Genomic DNA, 22,761 nt, shown 5'->3' on the forward strand with positions numbered 1-22,761 from the left:
TGTTCATTTAGGCAAGTGGCGAGCACTCCATCACACTCCTTAAGAACCCTTGTAGGTGCTGCAAAAGTGGGTCAACACATGGACCCCTTTTTAATTGGAGGGGATCCAGTCTTATTACCATGATCTTCTAAAGATTCCAGTGATGTGTCTAGTGCAGTGAAACTACTGGTCAGCAGTAAACTCCCAGATATCTTGGGTGGGGGGAGTGGGCTCAGTCATTGTACTGTTGAGGGTCAGGGCAGTGGTTAAGTTTTGTATCGGAATTGGAGATTGCCTGCACTAAAGATAATGGGGTTAGTTCCAAGGTGCAGATGTGAGCAGAGAGAATGGCTTGTTGATGTGCAACAAGAGGATTGTGGCACTGAGGCCATTTTCTTGGCATGACGTGTCATGGAATGGTTGTTGACACCTGTCTGGCATGGCAGATTTTGGGAGAAGACCAATCCATGGCTGAGCTGCTGGATCTGAGAACCAAACTGCATTGATTCAATTGTAAATTATTCATCTTGGCTGGGGGTTGGGTTCACAAGGCAGCTCGGGCTGCTGATCCGGAGGGAGTTCCAAAGAGCTCTGAATGGAATGGGGGCTGTGTTGTGTTAAGTCAGCTGCTGACCCTCTTTTGGTTGTGTTCTTGAGTTTGGTCATCCAGGCCACAGGGACAATGTGATAGGAGGCCAAATTAGTGATCATAAACACAAAATGGTCAGCATAAATCCAATTGGGAATTCAGGAGAAACTTCTTTATCCAGAGCGTGGTGAGAATGTGGAGCTCACTACTCCAGGGAATAATTGAGGCAAATTGTACAGGTATGTTAAATGGGAAAGTAGATAAACACATGAGGGAGAAGGATTATATGCTGGTAGTTAGATGAGCTAGGTTGAGATGAGATTCTTGTGGAGCACAAATGCCAACATGGACCAATAAAGCCAAATTTCCTGGTAGTTCGCTGTAAATACTTAAGTGACGTTTATATTGAAGGGTGGCGGGCAGGGGGCGGTGGGGCGGAGGGGAGTGTTAGCAGTTTGAAATGGTAACCCAGTTAGTTTGTGGTCATTGAGAAGCAAGCTTTGTGTGAAAGCGTTCTGCTTTGTGTGCCGGACAATAATTTGGAAAGATGAGAGGTAGTTCTGGAAAATCATAAATTGATCCTTCTGTCTGAGCAGCTTGGTTGAATACTGAAGGGATCACATAGCTGGTGGACTGTGATAGGCCAGCACATCTCTATTGTTGCAACGCCATGGGAATGGTGTTAATGAAATTGATGGGGGAGGGGAGAATGGTGGAGCGTTAGTGAAAGAGAGGCAAACAAATGTTGGGTTAGATATTAAAACAGATTTCCTTCCACAGCATGTTCTGAATAATGATGGGGGTCACTGCAGAATGGAGCTGGACAAGTTGCTGGAAGTTGAGGATCTTTGGGATCGTAGAGTGGTGGCTATGATCACTGAGATGACTGGGATTTTTTGGAACTTGCTTGATCATCATTTGTCTGAGAGACGTGTTCTGTAAATGAGCCTGAGGGCGCTTCTTTATTTTTAGGCTCATCGAGGAGGTTGTGTGACAGGAGGGTGTGTTGGAGGTAGGAACGTTAATTAATAATGCACTCGACTATGCTATGTTGAGGCAGGACAGGCCCTGTATGTTTGTATGTCAGAGCCAGGGAGAACAGCTGAAGAATCATCATATCTGTGTTTCCTGCACATGTTGAGTGTTGGTGGGAACCTCCCCAGACTGACCGTTCATTGAGGCGAACCAAAGCAATGACTGTTGGCAGTATGTTAAACCCCGGGGCACCAGACTGAAGCTTCATGCTGTGTTCTCTCAAACTCACATATGGCCTTTAAGCGGGAGTCAGTGGATTGTTGTTTTTTTTACATCTAACCCTTGCTCTCGCGTTCTCTCTTGAGGCAGTTGGGGCACCCACCAGTCATTGCGCATGGTTAACCTTGCTCATCCACGAGGCTCAGTCAGTGTTTGCGAGTGCTGTAATCTGATGAGAGTTTGGCAAGTTGTATCCCCATGTCTTGTGTTGAGATATTCATTGCGTGTATTCAGAGGCTGTGTGGGAACAGTTGAATGATAATTGGTAAAAGGCACCATGGCATAAGAGATAATAGTTCAGTATGTAGATGTGTGACCTGGTTTACAAATGTAGTCAAGTGGATCATTGACCTATAGGGCAGGCAACAATTCCTGGGCATGCAAGCGGAGATTACAGAATAGATTTGGATTGACAAGGCAGTTGGAGTACTGCAATTGGCTTTAGTATTCCTGGAATAGGCATGGGGAACAAGTAGCTAAGACTTCCTTGTCAGTACCCAGTGATTGCTGATATGAAGGTGAGCTATTGAGATATTGGCTGAGCTTAAGACTGGGGTCGGGTTTGATAAGTTCTCCTCTTTGTTTGGTACAGATACAGGCCTGATCACTCTCATCTGGCTGAAATCTGCGATGGGAAGACAGTGATTTTCTTGCCTTCACTAGTCATTCCCAGCATCTCTCCAGCTGACTGTCACAAGGAAACAGAGGACAATTTGATAATCGAAACATGCCAACGATCAAAGCCACAGCTCTGCCTGGGCTGTCTGCCTCAGTGACGTGACGGGGGGGTGGGCGTGGGGGGGGAGTGGCTACATTTGTAGGCACAACCATGGAGACTCTGCACTCAGGAAGTGTAAGACCATCAGTGGTGTGAGCACAGTAAGGTTGCCAACCCTCCAGGATTGGCCTGGAGTCTCCAGGAATGGAAGACCAATCTCCAGCCCAGCAGAAAAATCATCGGGACATTCAAAAAGATTGTTTTTGTCATTTTCTTTGAACATTTCTCTTTACCAGAGATAAAAAGCTAAAAAAAAAACGCCGTTTGGCTGACAGTCAAGCATCATTGAATTTGTTACTGAATCTTTTAACTTTACGTATGGAGTAGGAAGGCAGTGTGTCACAAGGATGGATATGTTGACCAACTAAGGGCTAGAGCGTGGGGAAAAGTCATGTAATATAACTGCCAGGAATACACTTAATCACTGTTGGCAACCCTAAACCCTTTATGTTTAGTCTGCCACCCAATCACAAAGCAGTGTAGTGGTGCTCAGCACCATTAATCTAAGAATGATGCACATTCTTCTGTTCAATGTTTTGCTGCTTGATTACATCACAGAGCAGTCTTGAACTGCCTTGTCCCCTCTCTAGCCTGTTTCACCATTGAAAGAGATTATAACTCATCAGTGACCTGACTCAGTATAACCTCCTTCTCTCAATATCCCTTCATATATTTGGCTATCTTTCTTGAATTTAAAATTAGCAGTTAGATCTAACGTTTGTGGAAGAGAATTCCAAAATTGCACCTTTTTGTTTCTAGGCCTACCAGCTGCAAGAATAACAGTGGTCCATGGCTTATTTACTTGATGTCCATTTACGACTTGCCTCTTCATCGTTGGCTGTTGTTAGGGAACAGTTCTGTCTCGGTGTGTAATGGTTACATCTCTCGTACCTCACGCCTTTGTTAGCTCCTGATAGGGTGGGTGTTGTTTGTGTGTTTGTGTGAAGTCCTCACTTAGGTCAAGGAGCACAGCACAGACTTCAAGTCCAAACTGCGTCTCCCTACACTGGTGGGCCCGTTATCTCAGTGTTTGGCCCATCCATCTGCCACTTAAACAGTCGGATTGGATTTGAATTTTCTGATGTTTGCAGCTGACCTTGAAGCGGTAGAGCATTTTAAAAAAAAAAGAAACAGTTGAGTTGCAACCCAAGGTACTCCATTTTGGTTGATGCTCCTTCCTAGGCTAGAGATTTACAGAGAGGCAGGCCACAGACCCAAGAAGAAAGCCGCCTCCTCTTCTGTTTTTCTGCTTGGCACAGAGCTTCCCTTCCCTTCCACCCCACCCTTCCCCCTCACAAGCTGGGCTTCAGCCAAGCTGTTACTGCTCAGTGAATGAGCCAGCTCAGATTTATAGTCACGTTTAGAGTGTTATTGCATGGTTGCTGAACAGAGCTGTGTCACGCTACCTAGCCCTTTTTGAAATTGACTGTGGAGAAGTACTCTCTCTTTACTGCTGATGTCTTGGCTTTGCTACCCGAGACAGCTGTTCAATTTCTAGGGTGGTGGTTGTGTGTTTGTGTATTTTAACATGGGGTCAGGAATGGATGGTCCGGTACCAATACTGTACTAATCTTATGACTTGAGTGCAACCGTGCTTTAAGATCTGTTATTGTATTAAGAAATAGGCTACAGGCAGGGTGTGATGTGGTTGCAGATCACATGGGTGAGGTAAGTCAAGCTCCCTCCACACTGCCTCCATCAAACACTCGTAGGATAGCTACAGCTTAGGTTAGGTACAGACTAAAGCTTCCTTGTTTGCCTTGATGGTGCAGCCTACAGAGGTTACCAGAAGGGCATGAAAGTCAGTTTGTGTTTCAATTAGCTATTGGGAAGGAATCAGAGAGCAGTGACGACCTGAGAATCTGACCTCCTGTCTGTCTTTAGTCATTCTGTGTAAATCCTGGACGTCATGTGTTTGCTTTCTTCCTTCCTATGTTGGGGCTGTAGTCTCTGTACAGTAAACATAGCAATTGAGAGGCTTCTTCCTATATCCATCTCCCAGCATATTGACTCCTTCAGTAACACTGCAGTATCCTCTAAAGTTTGCGCTGGGTGTTGTTTCTGGTGGTCTTAGAGAGTAGATGCTGCAGGATGCTTAGAGTCAGATTGGGTATGTGCCTACACACTCCAGTAGCCAGTCTCAGTGACCGTTGTTGATATGTGAGCTGAAATGCTGAGCATAACTTGTTTTTTTTTCCCTGAGTTGGCCAGTGCAGCCCTGTCCCCACCAAAGCTGCATCTCCTTCATGTAGCAGATGGAATCCTGTAGCCTATCTGCTTTCCTTTTTCTTACCCTTGGCCTTAGTTTTCTGATGGGGACTGAGTCAAATTGACTGAGCTCTGTGAATGTGGTACTGGGCACCTGTGAAATGAAGGGATAATATCCAGGGCAGTGCAGTTCGTGTTGAGATGTCAGTTCTTCGCAGTGACTTTTACATGGCAGCTAGGGAGGATATTATCAATTAATGACCGGGATGCTACAGAAGGATATTAGAGGTAAAATGGACAGGGAGTCTGTGACTTCTTACCTTGGCCTGATGGATGCTAATGGCCATGTCTTGTCCTGTGTAGTCCTCTGTTGCTGAGATGATCGAGGACATTTGGCATCCATAACTCAGATGGTAGACACTCTCGCATCTTGAGTCAGGAGGTTGTGGGTTTGTCATTCCAGAGTTTTGAACATAAGCTGGAGGCTGGTATTCATGTGTCTTACTGAGGGCATGTGGTACCCATAGAGATGTGACATTCCTAATGAGGCATTAAATTGAAGTCCCCATGTGTGCTGGCTTGAGGTGGTGTTAAAAGATCCCAAACATGAAAACCAGAGGAGTTCGCCCAGTGTGATTTATCTAGCAACCAGCATCACTGAAACAGATTATCTTGTTGTTCTGTCACTGCAGTTTGTGGAACCTTGGTTTGTGAGTTGGCTGCCCTGTTTTCTACATTACAACATGCAAAAAGGCCTTGGCTGTCCGGGAAGTGTTTTAAGATGTTCTGAGGCTATGCAAGCTGCTCTTTGTTCCTTGTGGTGGAGATTGGGTCAGGTCAGTTCTGAATGTTGGATGTTTGTTCCAGGGTTAGACCAAGTCCCCTGGATGTGGTTGGTTCAGTCAAAGGAGAAACTGAGGTGGTAGCATAGTGGTATTGTCACTGGACTAGTATTTCAAAGACCCAGGCTCGAATCTCACCATGGCAGATGGTGAAATTTGAATTAATTAAAAATCTGGAATTAAAAGTTTAATGATGACCACAAAACCTTTGCTGATTGTCGTAAAAACCCATCTGGCTCACTGATGTTCTCTTGGGAAGGAAATCGGCCGTCCTTACCTGGTCTGGCCTACATGTGACTCCAGACCCACAGCAATGTGGTTGACTCTTAACTGCCTTCCGAACAAGGGCAATTTGGGATGGGCAATAAATGCTGGCCTAGCCAGCGATGCCCACATCCCATGAATGAATAAAAAATAATTGGCCACATTTTGATTTTGGTTTGTCGGGCGCATATCAGAAGGAACTCAGCTGTTGGAGCTTAGGTCAGCCCATGGACAGAGCGAGCATGGATGGGTCTCATGGTCTTTGTTTACGTCACTTCTCTGTTACTAAATGTAGTAGTTTGTAGAATCTTTCACTCCCATGCTACTTGAAGATCAGAGCACATTGGTTAACAGGCCCCTGTAGAAAGGAGTTAACTTATAATCCAGTGTCACCTCAAAGGATTTGGATATAAATATCTGAGTGGAGACAGTTAAAGCAGTGTTTTTTTGCCCCGTTAAATCCATGATAGATTAATCAAAGTTTGTCCTTGGAATGGTTTGAAGTACAACTGGACTTTACATCACAGAAATGGAAGTGAAGCTGGACGTAAGTCGTATTCATGCCTCAGTTATCTTTGATCCTTTGATGACTGATATTGGTTGACTGTACACAGACTAAAAGCAACCTTTTGAGCACTTCAGTTGTGAACTCTGCCCTTTTTTTTTTAAAAGGTCTTTTCTCTCCGATGTTACAGAGACAGCCTTAGAAAACTTTAAGCTTATGAATTGGTGTTCCTGTGGTCTTGATTATTGCAAGAAGCTTTCGGGCTGAAAGTCTGTATGAGGCATTTTCGTGGTAACTTGGAAGCTGAGATGACGTAAGTTTTACACAATGACCCTTCGATGCTGTGGGAACTGCACACAGGAAATGTGGCAGCTGGTCTCTGAAGACCAATAATTATCCTGTGAGTCAGAGCAGAATTGCTTTAAATGAGAAAGTTATTGATGCAAGATATTGATAGTGCTGTTGATTCATAGGAGCATTAGGGAAAGGCTAATAGATCCCACAAGTATCTGTCCTTATCATAAATTAGTGCAACCTTTTTGGCTTCAGACTACGTATTTCAATCCCATAACTATCTGCAATCGCACCTCCAATCTGTTTGGTATGCTTTGATAGTGTTGTTATTAAATCTTAAAGGTATGTTATTCAATGTTGCAGAATTTGGCGTGATTTAAACTCTCCGCTCCTTTTTCCCCAGGTGCCCCTTGGTCGAATGGTTCTTTAAGTGCCAATGGTGCCACTGTGGATTTGTTTGGTATGCTCACAGCTGGCAATTGAGATCAGACCCATTGAAGTGTGGGGGAGGAACTTCATAGGCAGCCCTTATCCTAATCTCTACACACTTGGCAGAGGGGCACCAGACAGTGAGGAACTTGGCTAGTTGAACCCATCCATAAATTGGCGGGTGGTTTACAATATAGGGTTGGGATTGTAAAGGGCAAGACTATGAACAAAGGTGCCCTTGGCCAATTGATCGATTGATCAGGGTTGTGATGAAGATGTTAATTGCCTGAGTGGGGTGTCAGTCAGGGCTAGTTGCAGATTGCACATGCTGGTGTTGCGCAACACATGACTGGTCTTGCTGAGCATTCATTAAAGAATAAAAATTGAAGCTTTTCTCCAATTCGGAGTCTGGAATGAAGTCAGGATTGTCAATGGAATATGTGTCAAGGTTGGAAAGAATTGATGAGGGAGATGGAATTGACTTCTGCCCCCTCCATGGTGACAAAAGCAGAGTGCTTGATCTCTGAGTACATCTGACCTGAAGGCATAGGTGTGATATAGAGTCCAGTAGACAGCTCTATAACTGATTTAATGAAGGGTACAAGGTTATCTCCTTTTCCTGGCCCATTCAGCCAGGGAGTCTGTTGCAAATTCAGTGCTGGCTCCTGGAAGGTTAAGTCTGGAGATGCAGGGTTAAGATGTTCTTGGGCTTTGCTGGGATTCCAAAGGTGGTTGGATGGCTAATCCAGCTGCTTGTTCTGTGGTTCGCGCTGGGTTGAGAAAACATGACAGATGCCCATGGAAACGTGCAACAGGAACCTTGGGAAAGGGGAGGTGTGAAAAGGGGAAAAGTAAGGTTAAAGGAAGCAATGCCAAGTGTGGTTTAGGAAGACGTTGCCCATTTTTTTGTCACCGTACTGACTGCCCAGGAATTTGGGCTCTAGAAGAATGGAATATAACTGAGAATATTTTGACAGTAGAATGCAGAGCTATCATGAAGATTGAAGTACAAAGTTGCCCATGAAACTTTGGAACCGGCTGCATACAAAATGACTCATGTCTGCTATTCTCAGGCTGTCACTCATAACCTGGGGTAACTGCAAGCAGCTGTTTGCCATTACACCATGATCCAAAAACCACTGGAGCCTGAGAAACTGTGGCCTCTCTAGTCTGTTATTTGCTCACTGTTCCCATTCTCTGTTTCACTGTCTTTCTCTGTGTATGTTTCTCTGTCTCTGTTTGTTTGTATAGCTCATGCTTTCTTGCCTGCTGTATTTTAATGTCCCTCTTTGGCAGTGTCTTTGCTTTTCAAATGTGACTCTCGTGTGCAGAACAGTGGTGAGTATGTATGATGGGAAGCTGGGGATGTCCTGGTGTGCTGAACCAGTGAAATCTGTGTGGGACAGCAGTTTATAAACTGTGCATAGGACTATTTGAAATGACAGCATAGAGCCATTGGCCACAGAGAGTTTTTGAGGTAGAGGCCATTTATGCAGAAGTGGATAATTAGAAGTAGGGTAGGATATAGACATGCTGGGAGGAGAGTGGGGTTGAAGAATTACTTGTGGATTGAACCAAAGGACCTCATTAGTTTACATCTCACAAGAACAGTTTCACTGTCGCATCGCTTCCCTGTGAATCTAACAAAGGTCAGGCTGAATGGCTTCCTGTGGTACAAGATATTCGCATGTTCTTCAGAATGGAGTGCAAGCGATTGATGTGCACAGATTATGTAAATGTGATCATTTCTGCACACCTTTCCATTCTCTGGGACTCCAGTGATGATAAGTGATGTTGTTTGTCTAAGATGAAATAGTTGTTAAATTATTAAACTGGCAAAGGTCAAGTTGGATAACTTTCTTGCAATCTAACCTGTCAAGGTCAGTTTTAAGAATGGTCCTGCAGTCCAAGTGGCTGATCTCATGACATTTGGGTGGTTATCAAGTAACAAATTGTGGTGGGTGTAAAGAGCAGTCAGAGAAATTTCAGTAAGTTGGTATCTTTCATATCGGTTTAGTCTAAGACAGATGTGCATAGCTAAAAAGGTGTATTTAGGAAATTTATCCATTTGGCCATAGGCAAGAGCGATGGAGAAGTTTGAAGTTTGCCTTGTATACAGTCTTTTAAGTCTTGATAAGTCAATAAAGGCGCCATTTATATACGGTGAATGTTGTCATGTAGGAAATGTGCACAGTCAGGTCTCAGAAACAGCAGAGTGATCATGATCAGATGATGTCGAATGACAGTGTGTCCCATTGTGTGATGTCACAAGCAGGATTTACATGTTTTCATACAAAACACACTGATCACGGGTAGTATGTGACGTCTGTGTGTTTTCTTACCCTTAGTGATTGTCCCAATTTAAATTAACCCAGCAGCAAGCTTTTTGTGAGTTCTTAAATAAAGGTTATTTATTATCACACACTTAGCCTGGAGGTTTAAAACGTCAAGTATCAGTCATTTGGCTCTCGCACACTATCTCACACATAAAGATCAGATCAAGACGATGGTAAAACAATACAATTAGAATGTACATAAAAGCAAAATACTGCGGTACTGAAGATCTGAAATAAAAACAGAAAGGACTGGAGAAACTCAGCAGGTCTCGCAGCACCTGTGGAGAGAAAAATAGAGTTAATGTTTCGAGTTCAATATGACTCTTCAGAACTAGAGAGAGGTAGAAATCTGTTGGATTTTATGCTGTTGAACAAAGAGGGGAGGGGCAGAATAGAAGATCAGGGATAAATTGGAGGGCAGAGGAGATTAAATGACAAAGATGTCATAGAACACAAAGGGAGTGGTAATGACAAAGTCAAAGGGAGTGGTAATGACAGTATTAAAGACCGAAGTCTTTTCCAAAATGAGCGTTAATAGCAGAATCAAGGACAGCACTATCTGCAGGCAAAATATGAGAACAAGATACAGACTGGCACTCGGGGTGGGGGGGGGGAACAAAATCAAAATGGAAGACAGAGTTCATGGTCTGAAGATGTTGAACTCAATGCCCACAGAAGACTGTGAAGTGCCTATTGGAAGATGAAGTGCTGTTCTTCCACTTTGCATTGGGCTTTACTGGGACATTGTAGCAGGCCGAGGGCAGAAACTTAAGCAAGATGGCGAATTAAAATGACAAGCGACAGGAAAGTCAGGGTCATGCTTGCAGACTGAGCGATGACATTGAGCTTCTTGAGTGTTGCTTGAGCTGCACTCATCCAGGCAAGAATTCCATCACACTCCTGACTTGTGCCTTGTAGATGGTGGGCAGGCTTAGGTGAGTTAATCTCTGCAGAATTATAGACACAGTGTTTCTGTGGCTGGCCTAGTTCAGTTTCTGGTCAATGATAATGCCTAGGATGTCGACAGTGGGGAATTCAGTGGTGGTAATGCCATTGAATGTCAAGGGGAGACGGTTATATTCTCTTTTGCTGGAGATGATCATTGCATGGCACTTGTGTGTAATGAATGTTACTTGACACTTATCAGCCAAAGCCTGGATATCATCCATGTCTTCCTGCTTATAGACACAGACTGCTTCAGTATCTGAGGAGTCACGAATAGTGCTGAACCTTGTGCAATCATCAGTAAACATCCCCACTTCTGACCTTATGATGTGGAGAAGGTTATTGATGAAATAGCTGACGATGGTTTGGCCTAGGACATGACCCTGAGGAACTCATGCAGTGACATCCTGGGATTGAGCTGATTGATCTCCAACAACCACAACCATCTTCCGTTGTGCTCGGAATGACTAATCAGCAGCGAGCTTTCTCTCTGATTCCCATTGACTCCAATTTTGCTGGGGCTCCTTGATACCACACACAGATGCCACCTTGATGTCATGCACAGTCATTCTTGCCTCGAGTTCAGCTGTTAGTCAATTTTTGAACTAAGTCTGTAATGAACTTGGCATCAGTGAACAGGTTATTGCTGTGTAAGTGTACTTAATATCTCTGTGGACGACATGTTCCATAACTTTGATGATCAAGAGTAGACTGACAGGGGGGGGACGGTATTTGGCCAGATTGGACTTCTCCTGGACAGGACTTAACTGGATAATTTTCTAGGTCTAGCAGGATTTGTGGAAAGAAAAACAGAGTTAATGTTTCGAGTCCATATGGCCCCTCTACAGAGCTCTGAAGAAGGGTCATACGGACTCGAAACGTTCATGCTGCTTCTCTCTCCACAGATGCTGCTAGAGCTGTAGAGTTTTTCCAGCATTTTCTGTTTTTGTTTCAGATTTCCAGCATCTGCAGTATTTTGCTTTTATCTATGGACAGTTTTTCATATTATTGGGTTGATGCCCGTGCTGTTGATGTGCTGGAACAGTTTGGCTAGTTCTGGAGCACAGGTTCAGTACTACTGTTGGAATGTTGTCAGGATCCATAGTCTTTGCCATATCTGGTGCCTTCAGACATTTCTTGATATCACGTGGAGCGAATTGAATTGTCCGAAGAGTGGAATCTGTGATGCTGGGGTCGTTCAGAGGACGCTGAGTTGGATCAACCACCCAGCACTTCTGGCTGAAAGTAGTTGCAAATGCTTCATCCTTGTCTTTCGCACTGACATGCTCAGTTCCCACATCATTGAGGATGGGGATATTTGTGGAGGCTCCTAGTCATGTTGGTTGATTAATTGTCCAAACCATTTATGATGTGGCAAGGCTGGAGTGCTTTGACCTAATCAAAGTTGTGGAATCGCTAAGCTCTATCTATCACATATTACTTCAGCTGTTTGGCACACAAGTAGCCTGGTGTTGTAGCTTCAGCAGGTTGACACCACATTTTTTGGTATGCCTGGTGCTGCTCGTGACATGTCCCCTGCACTATCCATTGAACCAGTGTTGACTTCCCAGCTTGATGATAATTGCAGACTGAGGGATATGCTGGGCCATGTAAGTACAGATTGTGGTTGAATACAATTCACTTATTGCTAATGACCCAAAAGTGCCTCATGGGTGTCCAATTTTGAGCTGCTAGATGTTTTTGAAATCTTTACCATTTAGCATGGTGGTTCCCTACACAAAAGGATGGAGGGTACACTCAATGTGAAGACTGGACTTCATCTTCACAAGGACTGTACAGTGGTCATTCCTACTTGTACTGTCCTGGGCAGATGCATCTGCCATGGGTAGATAGGTGAGGAGAAGGCCTGGTAGATTTTTCCCTCTTGTTGGTTCACCATCTGCCACTGGTTCATCTGCCATATATGTTCTTGAGGACTCGGCCAGCTTGGTCAGTAGTGGTGCGACCAGAGTACATTCTGTTCCCTTACAACCCTTGGTACTTATTCTAAGTGGTGTTCAACATAGAAGAGTACTGATTCATCAGCTGATAGAGCGTGGTATGTGGTAATCAGCAGGGGATTTCCTTCCCCATGATTGACCTGATACCATGAGACTTCATGGGGTCTGGACTCCATGTTGAGGACTCCCAGAACAACTTTCTGCTGACCCTAAACCACAGTGCTACTGCATCTGCTGGGTCTGTCCTGCAGGTGGGAGAGGATATAACCAGGGATGACGATAGTGGTGTCTGGGACATGGCCTATAATGTGTGATTCTGTGCGTATGACCATGTCAGGCTACTGCTTGACTAATTTGTGATCAGCTCTCTCTCAATTATTCCACAAGTCTCCAGATCGCATTTGACCCGTTCTCTGTATAACTGAAGTGTCAATTGCTGCCTTTTGACTTCTAGGCCCCTGTAGACAAGGGCCTGCAGCTTATTGCAGTGTTGGAGACCTGTCTATTAGTGCATTGACACAAATCATGAAAACTTTTGAAATCCTTCTCAACTGTTGAAGCCGAATGTTGTAGCGGTGCTGATGATTGGCTGTCAAGCAGGTAAGTGGGGTCTGGGGTTGGTGAGGTAGCAAGGTGGAGAATTGACATAACGAGTGACAGGAAATTCAGCATCATGCTTGTGGAGTGAATGCAGGTGCTCTGCAAAGTGGTCACTTGGACTGCATTTGGTCTTCGCAGTGTAGGGCAGACCACTTCATGAGCAGGCAATACAAATGGTCATAGAGTTATACAGCACAGAAACAGGCATTTTGCCCCATTGTCAGTGCCGGCCATCAAGCACCTATCTATTCTAATCCCATTTTCCAGCACTTGGCCCGTAGCATTGTATGCTATGGAGTTTCAAGTGCTCATCTAAATACTTCTTAAAGAGTTCCCGCCTGTACCACCCCCTCAGACATTTGTTCTAGATTCCAAACACCCTCTGGGTGAAAAATATTTTTCCTCAAATCCCCTCTCCTGCCCCTTAGTTTAAATCGATGCCCCCTGGTTACACCTCTGCAAAGGGGAAAAGTTTCTTTCTATCTACCCTATCTATGCCCCTCATAATTTTATATACCTCTATCAGGTCCCCCCTCAGCCTTCTCTGCTCTAAGGAAAACAACCCCAGCCTATCCAGTCTCTCTTCATAGCTGAAACACTCCAGCCCAGGCAACATTCTGGTGAATTTCCTCTGCACCCTCTCCAGTGCAATCACATCCTTTCTATGGTGTGGTGACCAGAACTGCACACAGTATTCCAGCTGTGGCCTAACTAGCATTTTATACAGCTCCAACATAACCTCCCTGCTCTTATATTCTATGCCTCTGCTAATGGTAAATTTTAACAAGTACAGGTCACTTTTTCACTGAGAAGGAGCGTTTGACGTCTTGGATGGTGAGAAAGAAGGAGGTGAAAGGGTAGGGGTTGCATCGCCTGTGTATGCGTGGAAAGGGAGGGGTGCTGGTCAGTTCTCCACTTGGCTCCCGCTGTGAGCTTTCTGTCCTTGGCGTACTAGAGGGTACCAGTTAAGCTTGATGAATAGCAGCTCATCCTTTGACTCACCAGTTCTACAGCCCTCTGGACTCAATATGGAGTTCAACAATTGAAGGTCATCAAGACTGCCTGCATTTTGTTTCATGTTTTTGTTGGCTGGCTGTTGTTCTGTGTGATTTTTTTTTCTCTTTATTCCATTACTTGATATTTGGATGACTGTTGTCCAGCTATTCACATCTCATCAGGATGGATTTCTTTCTTTGTTACCACACCCTTTGGTTCTTTCTCCTCGCTCTACCCTACCCTTTTCACTTCATCAGAGCCTGTGACTAAAGTTTCACATTTTTCATTTCTGAAGAAGGGTCAATAAAGCTGAAACATTAACTCACTTTCTCTCTCTACAGATGCTGCCTGGCCTGTTCACTATTCCCAACATTTTCTGTTGTTTCAGGTTTCCAGCATCTGCTGCAGTGTTTTGGTTTGGCATTAAACGCAACATGTTATTCCTGATGACTAATGTTCTGATCATATTCGCTGTTTTCACTTATTCCTCTGGTTGACGTCAAGTATCCATCTAACAAGTGTTCGATTACGTTATTGTTCCTTTTAATGTCTTCTGCATCTGTCCTGAATGGGTGCACATTTCACCCCCAACATTCTTTCTCTTGAGATAGCGGGGGTGTGGGGGAAGGAAATAAAAGTCTTCCTTAGCTTTGAAATCTCATATTTTTTTTATTGGCTGTTTGTGTTCAGCACCTCATTGCTTTTATGGTATTCCTTCATCTTATTTTTGTTGGTCTTGCAGTCCACTGCCTTTGGACTTCACTTGCATTTGTGTGAGAAGCTTTTGAGGTTGATGTGGCTTCTCAGCTGAATGGCTGGCCATGGTTTCTTAATACACTAGTGGAGTTTCTGTCTTATCAGCACATAAACATTTTGTATTCTAGTATAAATTGTTACTGGGTAAATGTAGAGACAAGCAGCGGCAAATGGTGTGACCAGATTATTGCGGTGGAATGATGCCTCATGGCTTTCAGGTGTAGTCTTTGTTAAATTGAAACCTTTTGTTTCCTATTCTTAAATGTGCGTCTTCAAGCTGCTGTCGCATTCACATAATTGTTCTGTTTCCAAGATGTGAACTTCAGGTCAGATGGTGACTAAGTTTGGTTCATGAGCCAAGATGAAATACAGCATGGGTCTGATCCCTTGTTCTTTATAAATAAATGGTTCTACAAACCTGTTCATCAATGTATTGTGGCAATTACTTGCGTGCATGAATCGAGCTGTTGTGTTTCTGCTTGTCTCTGAAGATTAAAATCTTGCTTTGCAATTTGATTCTTTTTGCATCTTGCCTAGGTACTCTGAGTTTAGACATTGCCCAACTCCATCACTGCCATCAGGAGGTATTTGGAGAACTGTAACTGAGGTATTGCATCATTGCCTGACAAGATAAATAATGAAGTTGATTAAACTAAATACAGAAAATGCAGGAAACATTGAATAGATCTGGCAACATCTGCAAAGAGGAATGGACTTGATATATCGTGTCAGACAGTAAACATGAGTTGAAATGTTAACTCTGTTGCTCTCCTTGCTGAGTGTTTGCATCATTTTCTGTTTTTATTTCATGTTTTCAGCCTCTGGAGTGTTTTGATGTTGGTAAAAAGACATACTGCTGAAGCTTTTTGTCTTGCACTCACCAGGACAAATGCAAGAATGCCAAATTTCAAATCATCACGACAGTTTAGACGACAGGAGGAAAAGGTGCAGATTGGTTGGCAAGTTCACTCTGGCTCAGGCATTGCCATGGAGAAACTTTAGGCTTCAACTATTGGTTATCTGTGCAGAGAGTGGGTACATGTGTATGAATATATGTTGATTCAATTGAGGGTCAATCAGACAAGTTATGAGCTTGACTGATTTATCTTAAATTGCAAGATATTAATTGAATGTTGTGGGACAATGGCTATCCTGATCAGATTATTGTTTGCTGTAAACTTGAAAATGGGCCAAAGGCTGCCAGTTCAGAGCAGAAAATTATGTTGTAAACACCAAGTTGTCAAAAAAATTTGAAGTTAAGCCAGTGTTTCATGCCGCAACTATGCAATGATTACCTGCGTGGTATTATCCACTAATAGGACGTTGCTGTCAGTCCAAAAAGACATTCTGCCTGCCACATAATTGAGCAACTAGGTGTGTAAGAATCTCATTACCGGTGTGGTGCCAGGTATGTAGGCCGTATGTACTGGCATGTTCCTTTGATTGTTTGTGATAGGCAGAGTAGACACCAGACTGAACCAGCCCACGCATGCAAACTGCGAAACAAAATGTTGACTGTTAGATGTGATTCAGTGCTTGGGCAGGATTTGTTGAACAATCCTGTGTGTATGTGTGTGTGACTAGTTCTAGTAACAACCAACTTAGGATAATCAGTTGAGCTGGTAACACAGCTCATCAACACTAGCGAGAAGTGATATTCTAATGCATGGATTCGTTCTCTGAAAACAGAAGGAAAAAGTTTAAAGCGTGTGCCTTTTTAAGAATTACCCCAGGAGCTGGGGGAAGTGTAGAATTTCTTGTTGAAATCTGAGCTGACTCGTCAACAAATCAGCATACCGTTTACCATGTAACATAAATTGTCATCTTCATTTGAAATTTGGCATTTTTGCCTTTGTCCTAAAGTGTGCAACATGAAAAGCTTTGGCAACATGTCTTTCTTTTCCCCAGTACATTGTTTTTGTATTGGATTTTTACTGTTTGCAACAGGATGAGACCATTCAGCACCTTGAGTCTGCTGTGTCATCTCGGTTAAAATACTCAAAAGAAATCTCTCATTTAGCTTTGATATAACAAATTGCGAGAGTCGTATGAGTGACAGCTCTAGAATTATTCTACAGTTAAGGGAAGAAGTGCTATGGTGGTGTTGTAATATCGGTAATAGTGCACATCTTATGAACTTACAGGTCCTTTTTCTGAAGGTGCTGGAGCCTAGATTGTTTGGCTCCTCATTTGAAGCTGTGTCCTCGCGATAGGTGCTGCAGTTTCACGTGTTGAAGTAAACTTGTGCTTCTAACGTACAACTTCAAATCAGGTGGATGCTGAGTGAGGGACACAGCACTGCCTGGGCCATAGTATGAAGTTACGCAAGGGATTGCTTCATTTCTACTCTACCAGATGTTGGTTGACTCACTGTGCAATTGGGCTTGTTAAGTGTGTTGTTTTGGTCATGAATATGGGATGCGGAGTTTGGAAACAAACTTGTCTTTATTAGCATCTGCACAGGCTATGATACAGCCAGCTTCTTTCGTAACCCCTGTGTCACCTCTTCAGATTTCTATTAGAAAGGTCTGCATAAGAATTATCTGCTCCCCCATTGTTGGAGCATGCATTTGGAGTGTATTTTTTGTCTGCCGGATTGACTGACGACATAGTTGAACATAGAAATGGTGTTCCAAACCCACTCCCCTCACCGATAAGCTTTTGAGCAGTTAAATTTGATTGTATGGTTGTGTGCTTCATTGTATGCCTGCCTTGTAAGGTGCAATCTGATTGCAACACAGAATCTTGCGTTTAGCTGGCAATTGTGAAGGACGTGAAGAGACTGGAGGGTTGTGCAGTTTGTAGCGGGCTTATGTTCAGATTAAATGGGATTGAGGTATTTCCAAGGTTGCGAGGTTAGAGAGGAGTCCAGAAGAAGAGGATGTTGCCTGACAAAGGAAAAGCAGGCAATAATGTGAAGTGCACCATGGAAATAATTTTTTGTGCTCTCTGAATGTATTTTGAAGTGCTTCCTAATTGCAGCAGTGAGGTCAGTGGAAATTAAGAGTAATGAAGTGACTGGAAGTAAGTTGATCATGTACTGTACAGGAAAGGCAAGATTTAATTGTATGGCCTAGTTGTGCTAGGTGCTAGACACCATCAAAGTAACATCAGAAAGCCCTTGTTGCTGAATGTGAGCCACAAGGAACACGGTGTTTGTAGCTCATGTACTTTGATTTGTGAGATAAGAACATTTCTGTGCGTTTTGCATTCCATTCACTGAGTCCTGAACACAAAGTAGTGGGCTGAGGAAAAGTGACTCAGTATTGATGGATCTGGCTGTTGCTTTTTAGCACCCTCTGGTGCTGAGGAGAAGTCATGGTACTTGCAGTGGTTGGATATTTGCACTGACAGATGATGTTACAATTGCCTTATGGCTCTGAGAATGGAGGTTTGGATTTTGTTGGGTTTGGGTGTTACGCAATGTGAACTGAGTTTCTTCGATGATGCTGTTTTGCACCGTAAATGTCGTAAACTAATTGTCAATTGGACTGTTGTCATGAAAACAGTGCCACATAAACTGTCCAGGAAGAAAGAAAATCTCAGTCATTGGATATTAGAAATGTACATAAATTTAATTTTTAAAGTCAGTCCAACAGAAGGGCTTCTTCCAGTTTCAGCTGACTGGTACAACGTGAAGAAAATGCACACAGTCCTTCACAGTGTTGTAGAGCAGAGTCTTCATCTGGAGAACGGGAGAGGAAAATTAGTGCATGGAGTGAGAGCGAGTGCTCCTTTGCCACAGGTGCCCTTCTGCTACCCCTATGCCTGAATGCCCTGTTCCCTCCCCTGCCTGTGTATCCTTCAGCCCCACTCCTGGTCCCAGGTGCCCCTCTGCCCAATTATTCCCCTCCGGTGCTCCAGGTGACGCTCTGTCTCAGTGCTCTCCTCTGCCCTGGGTGCCCCTGTCGCCCCTCTGCTTCTGGCACTCCTATAACCCCCTCTGCCCTTGTGCCGCTTTGCCAACCTTCCCTAGGTGTCACCCTGTCTGAGTGTCCCACCTGACCCCATTTGTCCCTCTGCCCTAGTGTCCCCCCACCCCTGGTGCCCTTCTGCCTGAGTGTCCCCCAACGCACCCCCCCCCCCCCAAACCCCAGCCCGTCCGTGTGCCCCACGTGTCCCCCCGTCCTGGGTTGCCCCTCTGCACCCCTCACCTGCAGCTTCTGCATCTCTGCTGTCCAAGATTCACGTTCTGATATTGGCTGCCTTTGCAAGGAACATCTGACATGCTCTGAAGAGACAAACGCTTTGGTCACAGTAATACAATTGGTGAAATAGTGTACCTGAGAATAAAACACATGGTTACATAGAATCCCCAAGCACAAAAACATAGAAACCAAAACACTCACATCAATTGCCCCTTTCCATGTGAATAAATATTCAGTGTATGTTAACAAGATGCTGAGTTGTCTGTTAGCCACCCTTTAGCATTAATTGCATACCTGATAACTAGTTGCTGCAGGAATGAGGACTGCATCACCCCCAAACTGTAACACAACTCTGCTCCGGATTCCACATTCTTCGAACAATCTTGTCCGTAGAACCTGGTCCAGGTAATACCTCTGTCTGCATATTTGATCCTGACCAGGAACAGCCTTGGTATCTCCCTCATCCGTCACCTAGTCACAACATAAGACATTGTATTTACAACTGTTCACCAATTCATCTACAGCCACACACACACACAGACACACACACACCCCCGCACGCACGGTCACTCGACACTTCCACTTGCAATACAATTCCACTGTCCCCACTTGACCAGGGTCAAGGGGACCACTGAACAGCTGGAGGAGGACAGTCATGACCTACCTCTGCACCAATAAAAGAGGGAGGTCGTGCAGCCCAAACTCCGGCAGCTAAAAAAAAAGGATTATGAAGCAGTACCAAAGGTTTCAATCTCTTGATTACTCCCAAATTAGTGTTGAGATGGTGTAGCTGGAGAGATAGGGCAGGAGGGAGGTCTTCAGATTCTTGGGACCTGAATCTGGTGGAAACAGTCCTGGTGGAAACGGGACCTGTACAGGCCAGATAGCTTGTGCCTAAACACAGCTGGGACCAGTGTCCGTGAAGGGCAATATGCGAATTGTATTGGTGATGGTTCCAAGTAAATTACAAGGCGTGGGAACCAAGAAGTAATATTGAAAAGGAAAACCAAGAAGCACATATCTTTTGCACTGATGTAGGAAAATTATTACAGGCAGCAGAATGTAACGTCATGTATTAAGATCTAAATTAGGGTCATGTTCTATGTGTATGAATGCATGGAGTGTGTGAAAGTTTCTTAACTCCAGCCTAGCTGCAAATATCATGTCACAATCAGAGATCTGGCTCAAAAAGGCACAGCTGGGTCCTAAATGTTCCAGCACACAATGAGTTCCAGAAATAGAGGGAAGAAAAGAAAGGCAAAGGAGTAGCTGAGTTAACTGAGGAGAATACTGTAATGCTGCAAACACAGGATGCCTGCCAGGAGCGGACTAGTGTATAATTGGCTGAACTTAAGTAACAATAAATAACAAAACATACACCACTATGTACTCTATTGACCACCAAGTGGAAATATGGAGAGGAATAAATTTGGGAGGAAATTACGGAAAAACACAACAATTATATATTAGTCATATACTGGAATTATACTACCACAGACTGGGAGAGTAATAGTGTAAAGGGCAGAGAGGGGTCAGAGTTCCAAGAATGTGTTGCGCTGTATTTTCTATATCATTATGGTTCCAGTTCAACAAGGAACATAGGAGCAGGAGTAGACCATGCAGCCCCTCGAACCTACTCTGCCATTCAACTAAATCATGATTGATCATCAACCTCAACACCATTTTCATTCACATCCCCTTTGATGTCACTAGTATCTAGAAACCTAATGATCTCTGTCTCGAACCTTCTCAGTGACTGCAGCCCTTTGGAGTAGAAAACGCCAAAGACTGACAGCCCTCCAGCTGAAGAAATTCCTCATCTCAGTCCTAAATGGCTTTCCCCTTATTCTTAGACTGTGTCAGTGACGGAGACACTGGTGGATGTGCCTCAAGCTCTGAGGTGGGTCACATGGATCCACTATCAGAGAGGTTAAGATTTAGTGGCCAGTGACCATGGTATCAATAGGTTGACATCATCCATGACAAAGACAAGGAGCAACCCGCAATAAAACTCATCAATTAGGAGAAAGCAAAATTCAGTTGGGTGACTGCAGATCTGTTAATGGTAAAATAAAAGCAAAATATTGTGGATGCTGGAAATCTGAAACAAATACAGAATAGGCTGGAAAAACACAGCAGGTCTGGCAGCATCTATGGAGAGATCTGTTTCTCTGCAGATGCTGCCAGACCTGCTGAGTTTTCCCAGCTGATTCTGTTTTTAAATCAAACAAGGTTTGGGTACAGTGAAGGTGGGGTGGCAGGGGTGGAGACACGTAGATCAACATCTCACAGTATTACAAAATAAATAGAGAGTAACCTGAGGCAGCGAAAGGAGTCTCAGAGCTGGATATTACAATTGACAATCAGGCTGCTTGTAGAAGGTTCACAGTACAAGTTAAAGAAAACAAATAATAAAGGCAAAACAAGAGTCTGAAAACATACCGCCATCTAACATAATACGGATTCCAGAAGTCTTCTGTCAGTGTATACATAGTAATAAGGTGTGAGACGAGGATTGAGCGAATGAGGGGTCTAAAAGGGGATTTATGCATGGAGGCACGGGCAAGGTACTAAATGTATACTTTGTATCTGTCTTTACCAAGGAAAGGTGATGCCCTAGTCATAATGCAAGAGGATCTACTGGAGACACTCAATAAGCTAACAATTTATAAAAATTAGCTAGTTGCCTGTACAAGTTGGTAAGTGGCAAGGCCAGATAAGATGCATCCAAGGAGACTGAGGGAAGGAATGGTGGAGGCATTGGCCATAATCATACCGTTTTCCTTAAATCCAAGCGTTTTGCATCCTTGTTCGAAAAAAGGTCCAACAAGAAGCCCAGCAACTACAGAACCAATCAGTTTAACTTCAGTGCTAGGAATGACGATAGAAATGATAATCCACATCTGGCCAAGAGCCGGTTACGTTTGTGCTGAATTAAGGAAAACCAGCATGACATTTTTGAGGACAAATCATTTTTAACATCACAGAGAGAGAAGTTCAGTTCATGTAGTGTACATGGGTTTGCAAAGGCTTTTGCTCAAGTTCCACACTATAAGCTTGACCATGAAGTTCGAGACCTTGGAATAAATGGGGCAGTATCAGCATAAGAAATTGGCTGGATGACAGGAAACGGAGTAGGAATAGATTTAGGAAGGTTTATGGTGGGTTTCCACAGGGGTCTGGTTTAGGATTCCCTACTTTTATTCATGTACATCAAAAAACTACACTTTGGCATGCAGGGCACAGTTACACAACTTGTGAAGGACACAAAACTTGGAGGCATTGTCAACTGTGAGGAGGAGGAGGAGCTTCATGGGGACATGGACAGGCTTGGGGCAAAGGTGGACAAGTCACTGATAAAATCTCTATCAGAGAACTGTTAAGTGATTCATTTTGGCAGGAAAAACACAAAGACATTAGAAATGTACACTTGATCTTACAAAGAGGGTTCTTGAGCAGAGGGACCTGGGGTAGATGTGCGCAACTCACTGAAGGTGGAAGGGCTGTTTTCAGAGCACTATGTATGAATGAAGCATACAGGATCATATATTTCATAAAGAAAGACAGAGTACAAAAGCAAGGAAGTTAATAACTTCTAAAACACTAATTCGGCCTCAATTGGCGTGTTCTTTCCAATTCTGGCCACCACACTTGGGATATGCAGGCATTCAAGAGGGTACAGATAATATTTCCATGACTAGTTTGCATTGATGACTACACACAAACATACAGGTTAGGGGGAGTAGGCCGTTCAGCCATTTGAGCATGGTTCATGCTCCACCATTTGATAACTTCATGGCTGCTTGTGGCCTAAACTTCCTGCATGATTGGCAAAGGAGTCAAAGGGTATAGGGGGCAATCAAAAATCTGTCTAACT

The 22,761-nt window shown here is 43.8% G+C and overlaps 1 protein-coding gene across 9 annotated transcripts in view; it reads right to left on the reverse strand.

Moving 5' to 3' along the window:
• Window positions 1-18,290: 18,290 nt before the first annotated feature.
• Window positions 18,291-22,761, reverse strand: part of LOC144694842 (uncharacterized) — a 70,021-nt gene continuing 65,550 nt past the window's right edge. For all 9 annotated transcript variants that reach the window (XR_013579834.1, XM_078565474.1, XM_078565476.1 and 6 more), the window contains 3 exons: window positions 19,179-19,355; window positions 18,891-19,019; window positions 18,291-18,421 (listed from right to left, as the gene is read on the reverse strand). Coding sequence is in view for 8 of the 9 variants with exons in the window: in XM_078565474.1 (XP_078421600.1) it covers window positions 18,353-18,421; window positions 18,891-19,019; window positions 19,179-19,355 (375 nt within the window). In the remaining variant the exon portion in view is untranslated. The remainder of the gene's footprint in view (window positions 18,422-18,890; window positions 19,020-19,178; window positions 19,356-22,761) is intronic.

Source organism: Cetorhinus maximus, chromosome 20, assembly GCF_964194155.1.
Source record: "Cetorhinus maximus chromosome 20, sCetMax3.hap1.1, whole genome shotgun sequence".
NCBI lineage: Eukaryota > Metazoa > Chordata > Chondrichthyes > Lamniformes > Cetorhinidae > Cetorhinus > Cetorhinus maximus.